Source organism: Trachemys scripta, chromosome 9 (assembly GCF_013100865.1).
Source record: "Trachemys scripta elegans isolate TJP31775 chromosome 9, CAS_Tse_1.0, whole genome shotgun sequence".
In the NCBI taxonomy this organism is placed as follows: Eukaryota; Metazoa; Chordata; order Testudines; family Emydidae; genus Trachemys; species Trachemys scripta.
Genome location: NC_048306.1, coordinates 53111959 through 53124482, shown reverse-complemented (window position 1 = coordinate 53124482; position 12524 = coordinate 53111959). Strand labels below are relative to the sequence as shown.

Here is a 12524-nt window from a genome sequence, read left to right as displayed (position 1 = left end):
GCTGACTCTATATTTCAGGGGTTGGCAAACTTTGCCTCCTGGCCCATTAGGGTAAGCCTCTAGCGGGTCTGGACGTTTTGTTTACCTGGAGCGTTCACAGGCATGGAGCCCCTCAGCTCCCAGTGGCTGCGGTTTGCCATTCTCAGCCAATGGGAGCTGCAGGAAGGAGTAAAGTCTTTCCCTGTTCATTGAACTTTGGTAGCTCTGTGGTGCTGATTCAGAATATCCCACCCTCAAAAAGGGTGCATGTTTTCTGTGTTTGTGTGGAGCAGTGGTTTTTCCCCTTATAGTTCAAATTGTTGTGTATTGGCCTTTCAGGAAAAGTTTTAAAGCCAGGTTGGCTAGAAAGTCAGTGATTGTGTTAGTTCATGAAGTGGTTTAGTTCTGTGAGCTCGATGTGTTGGTATTTCTTCTCTGGAAGGCTCAACTGATGAGGAAAGTAGACAACCAGTAGGAGGAATTGGAACATTCCCAAGTTTTTCCTGATGTCTGATTGGCTGTTACTGCTCGTCAGGAATTAGCATGCTGAGCTACAGCAATCCAATTGATAGGTTAAATGTCTTATACTTTGAATTTTCAGTAATATAAAGAACCTAATATATCAGTAACAATCTTCTTTTAATTCTGAATTTTAGAGTTAACCCTGAATCCACCAGAAGGAATAGTAGCAGGTAAGGCGCTATATAGAACTCATGTGATGTAGGTATGTGGCATTGACTGTTGTTCGTAAAGCAATGATGTATCTTTCTTTTTTTTTTTTAAATAGGGCCTATGAATGAAGAAAACTTCTTTGAATGGGAAGCCTTGATCATGTGAGTTGATACTCCTTTGGAGCTAAACTTCATCTTCCATTTAACTTTTTGGATTAGCTTGTCAGAAAGGAGAGCATTAATACAGAAAATCTTAATTCAGTCTTGTATATTCTTGCATAAAAGAGAACTCCATGCAATCTGCTCAGTCTGTAGTCACAGGGGGAAGTTGGGAACCTCTCTGCCATCAGACCATGATGTGTATTTGAAAATAGATCACTTGCATTTGAGTCATTTTATGCTGATGGTCATATTATTGAAGGAATAATAAAAGTTTGTGATGCTGGCCCAGTGAAGTAGTGTGCTGGGTGTAGTGGCATACCCCAAGGATCACTGCTGGCACCACATCAACTTAATGTGTACATAAATACGTAAGTTGGAAAACAGAATGAGTTGACTGATTTGCAGATTGTGAAAACCGGTACCTAATTCAACAAAATAGGGACAGATTTCTCACATTATAAGCAGAAGAAAACTGACAGTTTGCCAATGTTACATCTGTTTTCCTTTTGTCTCCAAAATTAATTTTCTTTTTGCCCCCTCCAGCACTTAACCAAAGTGCCAGAATGATTTGGCAAGCTCCACATTTACTGTTACGGAGTCTGAAGAAAAATCTAAAGGGGTCTTAAAACTCTGGTCAAGCTAGTAGACCTAAAGTATTGGCCAAGTATGTTTCTGTGTACAAGGAGCTGAATGGAAAGTCCCCAAAACAGAACAATGGCTTTCTGTGTATAAGGAGGCAGAACAATTTGCAATAGCCAAGCTTAAGAAATGTATAACCGCAATAGTACTGTTAGAAAAAACAAACCACAAAAAAAAAAGACTGTAAATAACAACAGGAAAGGCCAAATAAGGAAATATGATTATTCTTTTTGCTTTTAACCTGTATTGATTTTGCAGTGTATTCCAAATAAGGTAATTAAGACAAAAGTATGTGTAATTTGTTTGTGGTTTTAAGCTTTAAAAGCTTGTGTGTTCCTTGAATCTGGGGGCAGCTCCAATAGCTGTCACCCCCTGTGTGCTTGTATTCAATAAAGGAAGCCTCATGCTTCTTCTGATCCAAACACAACGCCAGGTTGTTTTTCCACGACTGAAGCATACAGGATCGATAGGCATTGTCTATAAAACATATAGATGCTTACTTAGGGCATGTCTATACTTGCCATTTAAAACGGGAAAAAGTCCCTTTTTTGCACAAAAACCATGGGAGCATCTGCACTTGCCAATGACTTTTTGCAGTGAAACTCAGAAGTTTCACTGCAAAAAGAAAACCACCTCCACGAGAGGCATATAGCTCTTACTGGTGATGCTTTTGCAGTGATGTGCAAGTGAAGACACGTTCTTCCTGTTTATACAGCTTTTAGCCTCCAGAGGATATCCCACCATGCCTAAGTGACCACTCTGGCCAGTAGCACTGCTGCTTTGATGCCAGGTAAACAGACATCCACCCGTCCCCCTGTAAAGCCCCCGGAACTTCGAAACTCCCTGTCCTGTTTTCTTGGCAAGTGCTCACTTATCTGGCCAGGTGACAATGCCTGCTCCGCGAGCAAAGGGTCCCCTGCATGGAGCAATGCTGAGCTACTGGAGCTTATCAGTGTTTGGGGAGAGGAGGCTGTGCAGGGACCCAGGATGCCACGCAATCACCCCCTCTTCCCACAAGACCCATCGTCAAACTGGAGAGAGCTGCACTCTGGGATAGCTGCCCTAGAGCGCTGCTCTCATTAGTGATGGAAGTGCTGCTAATGTAAACACTCTGACACGCCTCAGGAATTGAGTACACAAACCAGCGCTTTACTTTCACCGGTTCCCTATCACCAGTGAAACTTACAGTACAAAAACTGCAAGTGTAGACATACCCGTAGCTTTCTGGGAGGAGCTCAGATAATATGGGGGTAGGCATGGTGTAATCAACACCTTAAACTTTATGCAGAAGTCAGTGGGTAGCCCATGAAGATCACATGGCACAGATGTAATATGCTGCGTGTGGAAAGCTGCTCTGTAGGCAGGCTGCCTTGTCTAGCAATGGCTGCGGTTTTGGGATGGTATGCAGGTGTAGTCTGTACAAAGCATGTTGTAATAGTCCAATCTGGAGTTGACAAAGGATGGTTAGGCATAGTGAGGCCTTACATCTGAAAGGAAAGGATGCATTTTCTTGCCAATCATGTGAGAGGCTTATAACTTTTAATTCCCTTGTGGTGTAACTAGGGATGTAAATATCAGTTTTAAAAAGTTAACTGGTTAACCATTAACTCAAGGGGTGACTTCCCTTTCCCCTACCTTAATCATAGCCAAGAGGGCCAGGTAGCACTCTTGACACGGCACCTTGACAGCATTGGAGAAGAGGGCATATAGCAGGGCAGGCCACTCCCCCATCTAGACATGTAATGGTAAGATGAGAGCTCTGAACTTTCAGGGAGAGATGTCCCACATGGAGAGTAGTGGTATGAAACTTACCCAAAATGCATCCTTTTTCCAGCGAACCGTGTTCTGGGTTGGCAATACAGTGAGGCAAACTCTTCCTAACAAAAAGTTCACATGCTCTGAAAGAGTCCTTGTAGAAGTTATACCTTTTGCCAGCATTGTTGGATGCCTTTTAGGTACATGTAACATCCGCTGGCATTAGGCAGCAAAAATAACTCCTGGGTGTGCGACATTTCAAACGGTCATGCTTTCCAGTATTGCATGTACACAGGCTGAAAGTTCTCTAACAGTGCAGCTTTTAACTTCCATGTGGCCCCTCTAAAGGGCCAAACAAACTCCCAGATAAATTTCATTCAGCTATAAATAAATAGGTATTAATCCCAAACTGAGATGGGCATGCACTAGTTATAAAAACTAAGGTGGTGGTGTTGAGTGGTGGAATTGTAGGCTTTGCAAGCAACCTGATGCCTATTCATCATCCCTGCCAACCAGCCTTCACAGGAATACACTTACAGCATGACTTAAACTTTTAAAATGTTAAAAGCAACAGAGGGTCCTGTGGCACCTTAGAGACTAACAGAAGTATTGGGAGCATAAGCTTTCGTGGGTAAGAACCTCACTTCTTCAGATGCAAGAAGAATACTAAAATTGCATTTTAACACTTGATAGATTTTGAAGCTCAATTGCAATTTAGAGGGCCACTTGGGGATCTGGGGCAAAATCAGTACTTGGTCCTGCTAGTGAAGGCAGGGGGCTGGACTCAATGACCTTTCAAGGTCCCTTCCAGTTCTAGGAGATGGGATATCTGCATTAATTATAATTATAATAATTAATTATAATTATTAATAGAACCAGAGATTCAAGTACCTTAGTCCTCAAAACTGTTTATTATAAATAAATGTGACAAAATCTTATAGAATGTTTTAATTACTTTTAAAATGAAAATTCAATTACTACTTTATATTTGGATGTAAGCTTCCCCCTGCGCTGCGTGCGACTGCAAAATTGCAACTTTGTGCTGATGCTGCATGACGTCCAAGAAACTAAACAGTCTACGAAGTGCCAGTAATTAGTCTAGCCCTGTCCACGAGGGATACAATGTAAAAGTAAACGAGCAGCATAAATGGTGAAATGGCAAACAGGAGGCTTGACATTTTTTCATTTTGACTAATTTAAGGGGCCTTCTGTAGCACATGTGAAGGACCTACCAAGTATGTCCCTTTATAAATACAAGAATTACAGCTGGTTAAAGTAATAGGGAGATGTGTAAGTGGGAACTCTTGTTTCTCTTCTAGAAAGCAAGGGAAATTATTTTTAAAATGCTGAATTCTTTCAACGCTGTGTTTACACAATGCAGCACTGCTGTAATAGTTAAGTTTAAGAGCTTATTGAGTTGAACTTCCCAAGTAGCTGTTTTTCAGTTCCATAAAGCCATGTGTGTTTACCTATCCCAGACGATTGTGTTAAGAGGTGTCTTTCTAACACACAAAAGTGTGTGAAACGGATCATAGTGCACATCTGTGATGCTATTGTAACACTCGAATGCGGCTGAATTAATAGATGTCTGCAGATTGGATCTTTAGAAAAGGGGTGATTGGTTCATACAACATAGTGATAAATTGTTCCAAAATGTCAAAGGATTTAATCAAAATACTGGATGATACCTTAACGCTGTGTGGGGTCCAAGAATTTATTGTGAAAGTTAATGAATTTAATATTAAACTTTCAGGGCCTTTTTAGTATCCTGCCTTATGAACTTCAAAAGCAGTATACCATGAAAGCTTACGCTTGTGTTAAAGAAATACCTTAGCCCACCAAAATGAAACAGAAGCACTCGTTAAGAACTTTGTTAGACTAAAGATTGCTTTTTTAAATATAAACAATACGAATTTAAGCCTATTTTTCAAAAATCTGTCTTGAAAGGTAATTAGATCTGTGTTTAGACTTAGAACTTTTGTTTGGAGAAGGGCTTTTTTTAGCATGGAATTCCCCTTTATCAGGATCTGATGAGGTTGTGGTTTTTGGTCATTTTCCAGCTGTCACAAATACAAAAGAAGCTATTTACAAATGTACATAATCAGTGATTATAGAATTCCCTATCCTCTCATCAGTTTCTCATCCTACTATTTTGGCAGACACCTGGATGATGGTTTTCACTCCATAGTGTTGCTTCTTCCACCATAAATAGCATCTTATTGATGGACTCCAGAGTTTCTTGTGCTCATGTTGTATATTAAATCAATAGTGCATCTCTTCCACTGTACACACACAACCCAACAGAAAAATATTTCCATTGATGATCAAAATGTAGAGAGAGCATTTTTCTTATTTTGCCTACTTGAGAACTTAGAGTTTGATTTAAGGATCTTTACTTTGTATATTTTGACATGTGGTGTTGACAGGGTTTGAATGGTTAAAAAGCTTTAACCATTTGAATCTCAGCATCTACTATCATTAAATAATTGTCTGACCCTCCCATACTTTCCAGCAATTGTGACGATATAAATTGATAAAAATGCTTAAAAATAAATGTCAAATTTATATTTTAAAAATCAAATTCTGCAAAGTCTTTTTACCCTGTAGAGCAATAGGCACTACACCCCATATTGTCTTTCTCGGGTAGATCCAGTAGAGCCCTGAATGCTAGAGCTCTAAGGACCTGTGAGCGTTGCCCAATACCACCGTCTGTGATCTCTGACAGAGAAGAACTGAACTATTCAAGCATTTTAATTTATCAGTAAATCTTCTGAAGGCTGGTGTAAAGCTGTGTGGTCTCATCTAGCCTCTCTTAGAACTGTTTGTAGTCAGTAATAATATCCTCTGGGTCCTAAATATCATAAATTTTGTTAAGAAGTTTAAACAATAGGCACCAGTGATGCTGGGCGGAAGATGATCTCTGCCGTTTGGCTGCAGAGATAGCCATCTGAGGAGGACTGTGGTTGCTTGTGACATTCTATACCTTGGGGGAGCATATTGTAACCCCCATATTCCTCATTTTCATATAATTGTGATCTTACATATAAAGCATGCCTTGTAAGGCATTAGGGGAAAGGTTATGATCTGCTGAAAGTCACTTCTCTATCCATATATGTGTACCATTAATGCATATGAAGTTATGAGAATTGTGTTGTATGGTGGTCACTAAAACATGCTGTAAGTTGGGGAGTCAGCCAGATATTAGCTCCATAGAGGCAACAGCAAGGAAAGTAACCAACGCCCAGGCGGGGTGTCAAACAACCGATTAACAGCCATTGTCCAGCAAGGGAGCTACAATGCAATGTCTCACCTGCATAAGGCCGTACCAGAGGAATTTCTCAACCTTGCTTGGAGAGACTCAGCAATGCCCCCCAGACATGCCTGGACTTGTGCTCCCCAAGCACATGGACTGAGGGTATAAAACAGACAGAGTGGACATATACTGGACCCTTCTCCTGCCCCCACCTTCGCTGCAAGCAACTAAGACACTGAGAAGAAGACAAGATTCCAACAGAGTATATCAGACCAGGTTTAAGGAACAAACCTGTATATTAAGGACTGCAATATCCAGTGGGGTCGAGAAAAACTGCTTAAATCTAGATGTTACCCAGTCTAATAGGGTTGAGAGTTTAGATTACGTGCTTATACTTTCTTTTCTTTTGGTAACCACTATGACTTTTTGCCTATCACTTAATATCACTTAAAGTCTATTTTTGTAGTTAATAAATTTGTTTGTTTGTTCTACCTGAAGCAGTGCGTTTGGTTTGAAGCATGTCAGAGACACCCCTTGGGATAACAAGCCTGTGCATATCAATTTCTTTGTTAAATTGACGAACTCATATAAGCTTGCGGCGTCCAGCGGGCATAACTGGACACTGCAAGATGGAGGTTCTAGGGTTGCGTCCGGGACTGGAGATATTGGCTAGTGTCATTCAGTTGCACAATTCAAGGAGCAGCTTACATGCCAGAGGCTGTGCGTGAACAGCCCAGGAGTGGGGGTTCTCACAGCAGAGCAGGGTAAGGCTGGCTCCCAGAGTTGAGGATTGGAGTGACCTAGGAGATCACTGGTCCGGATAAACCAGGGAACGTCACATTGCTAATACCATATTTCTAGAGCTCTGCTTCCCTTAGTTACACTGGTGGTGAACAGAGGAAAAATACCCTGTTAAATGGAATGAAAACAGTCATTGCCTCCTTCAGAAAAGCATACCTACAAAACTCCTTGAAAAACACAATAATTCATCCTAGGTCTCCAGAAGCCAACGTTACCTGCTGCCTCATCACCAGCCAAACATTCTTGAGTGAAGTAATTAACCACTGTGCTCCGCCAACATCCTAGCTGCCTCACAGTCAGGGTTAAGACCTGGGCACAGCCCAGACATAGCTCTGGTGCACTAAAGGACAATCGCCTCATGATTATGGGCACTGGACCGCTCTGCTGCCTTTGACCCAATGGACCTGAAGGTGCTAATAACCCCCCTACCTGAGATAGGAGGAGCAGATGTCCAAGCTCGACAGGGGCTCCAGTTGTTCCTTTCCAGCAGAACAGTAGTGGTGATAACTCCTCCTCCTCTCTGAAGACCCTCACCTTTGGGGTACCACAAGACCCAAACTATCCCCATTCCTCCAGTATCTGCGTGAGACTACTGGTGGATAGAGTGAGATGCCATGGGCTTGGCTGCCTAAAGTGCAATGGTTGCACTCAACTCTAGATCTCATTTTAAATGATGCAGCTGCTGCCACTACTACTGTGTCAGAATGCCTACATGAAATTAGCTCTTGGATGAAGAGCAGCTGGCGCAAGCTGAATCCAGGTAAGACTCAAGTGATGCTGGTCACAAGGAGGGAAACACTTCGAAGAACTGACCAAGACATTCTCTGCCTTCCATTGAAGGCTCACAGCCACTATTTGTCAAAGAGGTGTAGCCTCAGGGACCTATCTGACTCCCTGCTACATGTGGATGACCAGGTACCATCAGTTTCCATGTATACCAGTAGCTTCATCCTTTCCTTCTGGACAAGGACCTGAACGTGGTGTTTCATGCATTTGTCTCCTGCAGGCTGGATTACTGTAACTCATTGTATCTAAATGTGAATACCATGCACAAGTTAGTACAGAATGCATCTGCCCGCCTTCTCCATGACTCAGGTTGCCATCACATCAGGCACATGTTCACATCCCTTCACTGGTTCCTGGTCAGGTCCTGATGCAAGTTTACGGCCTTGGTCCTAATTTTCAAAGCAATTAATGGATTAAGCCCCAGCTACATGAAAGACGAAATTTTGATCTGCGAACCACCATGACAGCTGTGCTTTTCTGGGACAATGCAGATCACAAAGCTCGGAACCAAGCACAGCAAAGTCTTCTCTGGTGAGTGGGTTCCGGCAATGGAACAGTCTTCCAGAGGAGTTCAGGTGAATCCAGAGTCTGACCATCTTTAGGAAACATTGCAAAGCCTTCGTTTTTGAGAGAGCCTTTCCACCACAGCACTCTTCCCTCTTCTATTCCCAAGTCCCTACCCACCAATGGGAGGGGGGAAACCTACACCTAATACATCCCAAGATGTATTGCAAGAGTGTTAAATCATTGACACATATTTAGTTTGTGATCCACTGTAACACCTCAGATTCCTTTCTGCAGTACTCCTTCCTAGGCAGTCATTTCCCATTTTGTATGTGTGCAACTGATTGTTCCTTCCTAAGTGGAGTACTTTGCATTTGTCCTTATCGAATTTCATCCTATTTACTTCAGACCATTTCTCCAGTTTGTCCAGATCATTTTGAATTTTAATCCTATCGTCCAAAGCACTTGCACAGATTACTAAGCAGGGAGGGTTTGCAAACTTTATAAGTATACTCTTTATGCCATTACTGTATCTAAATCATTAATGAAGATATTGAACATAACTGGACCCAGGACTGATCCCTGTGGGACCCCACTTGATATGCCTTTCCAGCATGACAGTGAACCACTGATAACGATTTTTTGGGAACGGTTTTCCAACCAGTTTGAACCCACCTTATAGTAGCTCCATCTAGGCTGTATTTCTATTGTTTATGAGACGGTCATGCGAAACAGTACCAAAAGCCTTACTAAGATATACCACATCTATCGCTACTGCTCACCCTCCCCACCCCCAATCCACAAGGCTTGTTTCCCTGTCAAAAAAAGCTATTAGGTTGGTTTGACACGATTTGTTCTTGACAAATCCATGCTGACTATTACCTCTCACCTTATTATTTGCTAGATATTTGCAAATTGCTTGCTTGATTATTTGCTCCATATAATTGTTTGTTCCTTGGCTGGATCTCCTCAAGCAGGAATGCTTTGTCCTGGGCCTTGTGATCTCCGTTGTTCCAGAGGAGCACAGCTTTCTGAGAAAGTTAAAGATGTGAGATTTGCATGATCAAAAGGTAGTTAGTTATTAGTCATGTTTCGGATGGCTATGTTGAGGCTCTGTGCAGTATCACAACAGTTTAGCTTGAGAAGTGGTGACTTCAAGCTGAAACTACGGGGAGGCAGGTAGGTGGGCAGAATGTAGTTCCCGATGTGAACTTTGCTGAGGGGGACTCCAGGACTTATCTGTAGCTACATATCTTTTGTGATAGTTGGTTTTGCACTTCATTTGAAAGATGCCATTTCCAGCAGCTCCCTAACGCCACACAGGAGCATTGGATCCATATTGTACTGTCTAGAAGGAAAGAGCACCAGTCGCTGTGGTGCCGTAATAACTTCCGCATCATCAGAGTTTTTCCTGGAGGTGTCCAACTACTCAGCACACCTTACTGATTAGCATGGGAAGCCAGACAAGATCATAGCATAAGGTGTTGAAGCTTCAAGTTTTGTGGAGTGCTTTGAGATCCTTTCCATACCAGGTGGTGGGATTACCAAATGGCTGCTTAACTTTAGTGCTCTTGGCATACTACTTGAACTTAATGGGATTCTGTCAAGTTGTTTAGGTCTAAAATTCACACCCTTCTTATGCATTTCATAGTAGAAAATCCCATCTTGGTTTCACTTCATGATTTCCCTTTGAACTTGATCCCCGCAGCAGCGAATGACTAAAAACAAAAACAATTGGCATGTTTAACAGAAGTCCTAAAAATGGGGCATATTATCATGCATTAGCATATCTGAGCAGAGAAACCCCCAGGGTTGCCTGTTGCTTTTAAAAGGGAATGCGAGAAATCTCACACACTTTCAGGAATTTAATACATAAATGTATTTAAACTGTAACCAGAATAAATGTCAGCTCATGGTGTTTCTTGCTGAAGCATAGGACTGAATTACCCTGACTAACCATGAGGAAGACAAACATGACTGTGGTGTAATTTTGATTCTCGCTGGCTATTTATGTGTTTCTCTGATCTTACAGTAACCTGAGGAGCAGAAAGCGCAGGTCTAGTGTCTATGTTCATCGTTCTCACTAACCTGTCCAGCCTTTCTAAATCCCCACACTTTTGAGGAGCAATCCTACTTAGTACTTGTGACTTGTAGACCTTGAACTTCGGTCTACAGGCCAACTAAGAGGGCAGGACAGCACCTGCGGGCTATAAAGGACAGGGAGAATCAGGTACAGAAAGGTACCCAGTGACTCACATCTCCCGGATCAGAGAGTTGGACCCAGAGGAACTGTGAGATGGCCAAAGGGAGTGAAGGATGCTCTCTTGGCAGGGATGTTCCCTGCTAAATATGATCTCCAGGCACAAAGGCTGTGGGGGTTCCCACTGGGAAGAGTGGGGATGTATTCCAGGTAGAAGGGCGTCCTGAGATGAGGATAGAGAGGACTGTACTGGGAAGCCGGGGCCTGGTGGGAGATACCCGGGCTGTATGTTGCATGTACTTGTTTAGACTATGCTGGGGGAATTCTGGACTAGAGTTGTGGGACTTTTTTGTGAATTATTTGCACAGGACTTCTATAATAAGTTAACCCCATAAAAGCCATCTGCATTAAGAGTGGCTGTTTGCTGGGATTCTGAATGGGGAAACTGAGGCAGGTTCACCTGTCATACCATGGCCTGTCGAAGCAGGGTCACCCTATGACACTTGGTTATTTTGTGAACTAGATGCATATGATAGAGAACACTTTCACAAGAGCTCTGATCTATGTAATTGCACGCAGCATTGTGTATGCCTTGGATATGTCGCAGAACAATAGTCTGAAAGCTGAGAAGTGTGGGGACCCCATATACAGCAATTATGCTTCCTGAAGTGTTTAGTATTTTGTCTCAAGTGGTAAGACGTCCTGACATGTGGCTGCAGTTGATACTGACAGTTCGACTCTTGGTAGGTCAATTAGATGAGTCCCTACCTAATTCCTATCTTTTAAAATGATTTTTGAGCTGCTATATTTGACATCCCTGTGTGGAGCACAAAGGTATCTTCAAAGAAGCAAAAGTGCCATACCTGCTGGCTATTTCCCCTTGACGTGCAGATGCCCAAATCCTGGACCATGCCTTGGAGACGGATTGCGTAATTAGCGGGGTGTGTGGGGGTATAATTGAGCAGAGTGTTGCGACCTTCCTAGTAATTTAATGTGCAAGCTTTGATATTCCCCTCCCTCCCAACCCCATGTTTGGTTTTAAGTTTATGGGGAGTGAGATAAGAGCAGGTTAACTGTTTGTGCTCTTTAGAAGAGCTCAGGAAACATGTAATGGAAATCTGAGGTTTCTTACTAGACAAGGGTTTGGGTGCCTGCCTACTGATGACTGTGGTAGCACAAGGCAGTTGCCATGCTGAAGTGGGAAAGACTTCTGTTGATACATAGTTATTGCAAGGTGCACAGGCTCCTGCACAAACCCACTGTGCTGACTGTTGACTAGATGAGGCATGGTAGCGGGTAACTGCTGCTGCTCTGGACAACTTGTGTCTTGTAACTCCTTGTTTCCATCTGCTTCTACCAGTCTACAGGCTGCTGCTACATTGTGGGGGCAGCTCTTACACCTCCTCCCGACTGGACCTGCCAGTCATGGCCCACAGAAGAGCTAGGGCAGGGGTTCTCAACGTTTTCCTTTCAGAGTCCCCCGCAACATGATAGAAAAACTCCACGGCCCACCTGTGCCACAACAACTGGTTTTCTGCATATAAAAGCCAGGGCCGACATTAGGGGGTAGCTAGCAGGGCAATTGCCTGGGGCCCCCAGCCACAGCGGGCCCTGTGAAGCTAAGTTACTCAGGCTTTGGCTTCAGCTGCAGGTGTCAGGGCTCTGGGCTCCAGCCCCATGCAGTGGGGCTTCAGCTTTCTGCCCTTGGCCCCAGCGAGTCTAACACTGGCCCTGCTTGGAGGACCGCCTGAAACTGGCTCACGGCCCCCCAGAG

At 43.1% G+C, this 12524-nt stretch overlaps 1 protein-coding gene across 2 annotated transcripts in view; it reads left to right on the top strand.

Moving 5' to 3' along the window:
- Nucleotides 1–12524, top strand: part of UBE2G2 (ubiquitin conjugating enzyme E2 G2) — a 38718-nt gene that overhangs the window by 17523 nt on the left and 8671 nt on the right. Inside the window, exons 2-3 of one of the 2 annotated variants that reach the window (XM_034781202.1) lie at nt 636–671; nt 767–812. In XM_034781202.1, the coding sequence (XP_034637093.1) occupies nt 636–671; nt 767–812 (82 nt within the window). The remainder of the gene's footprint in view (nt 1–635; nt 672–766; nt 813–12524) is intronic. The other variant, XM_034781203.1, reaches the window with a different exon arrangement.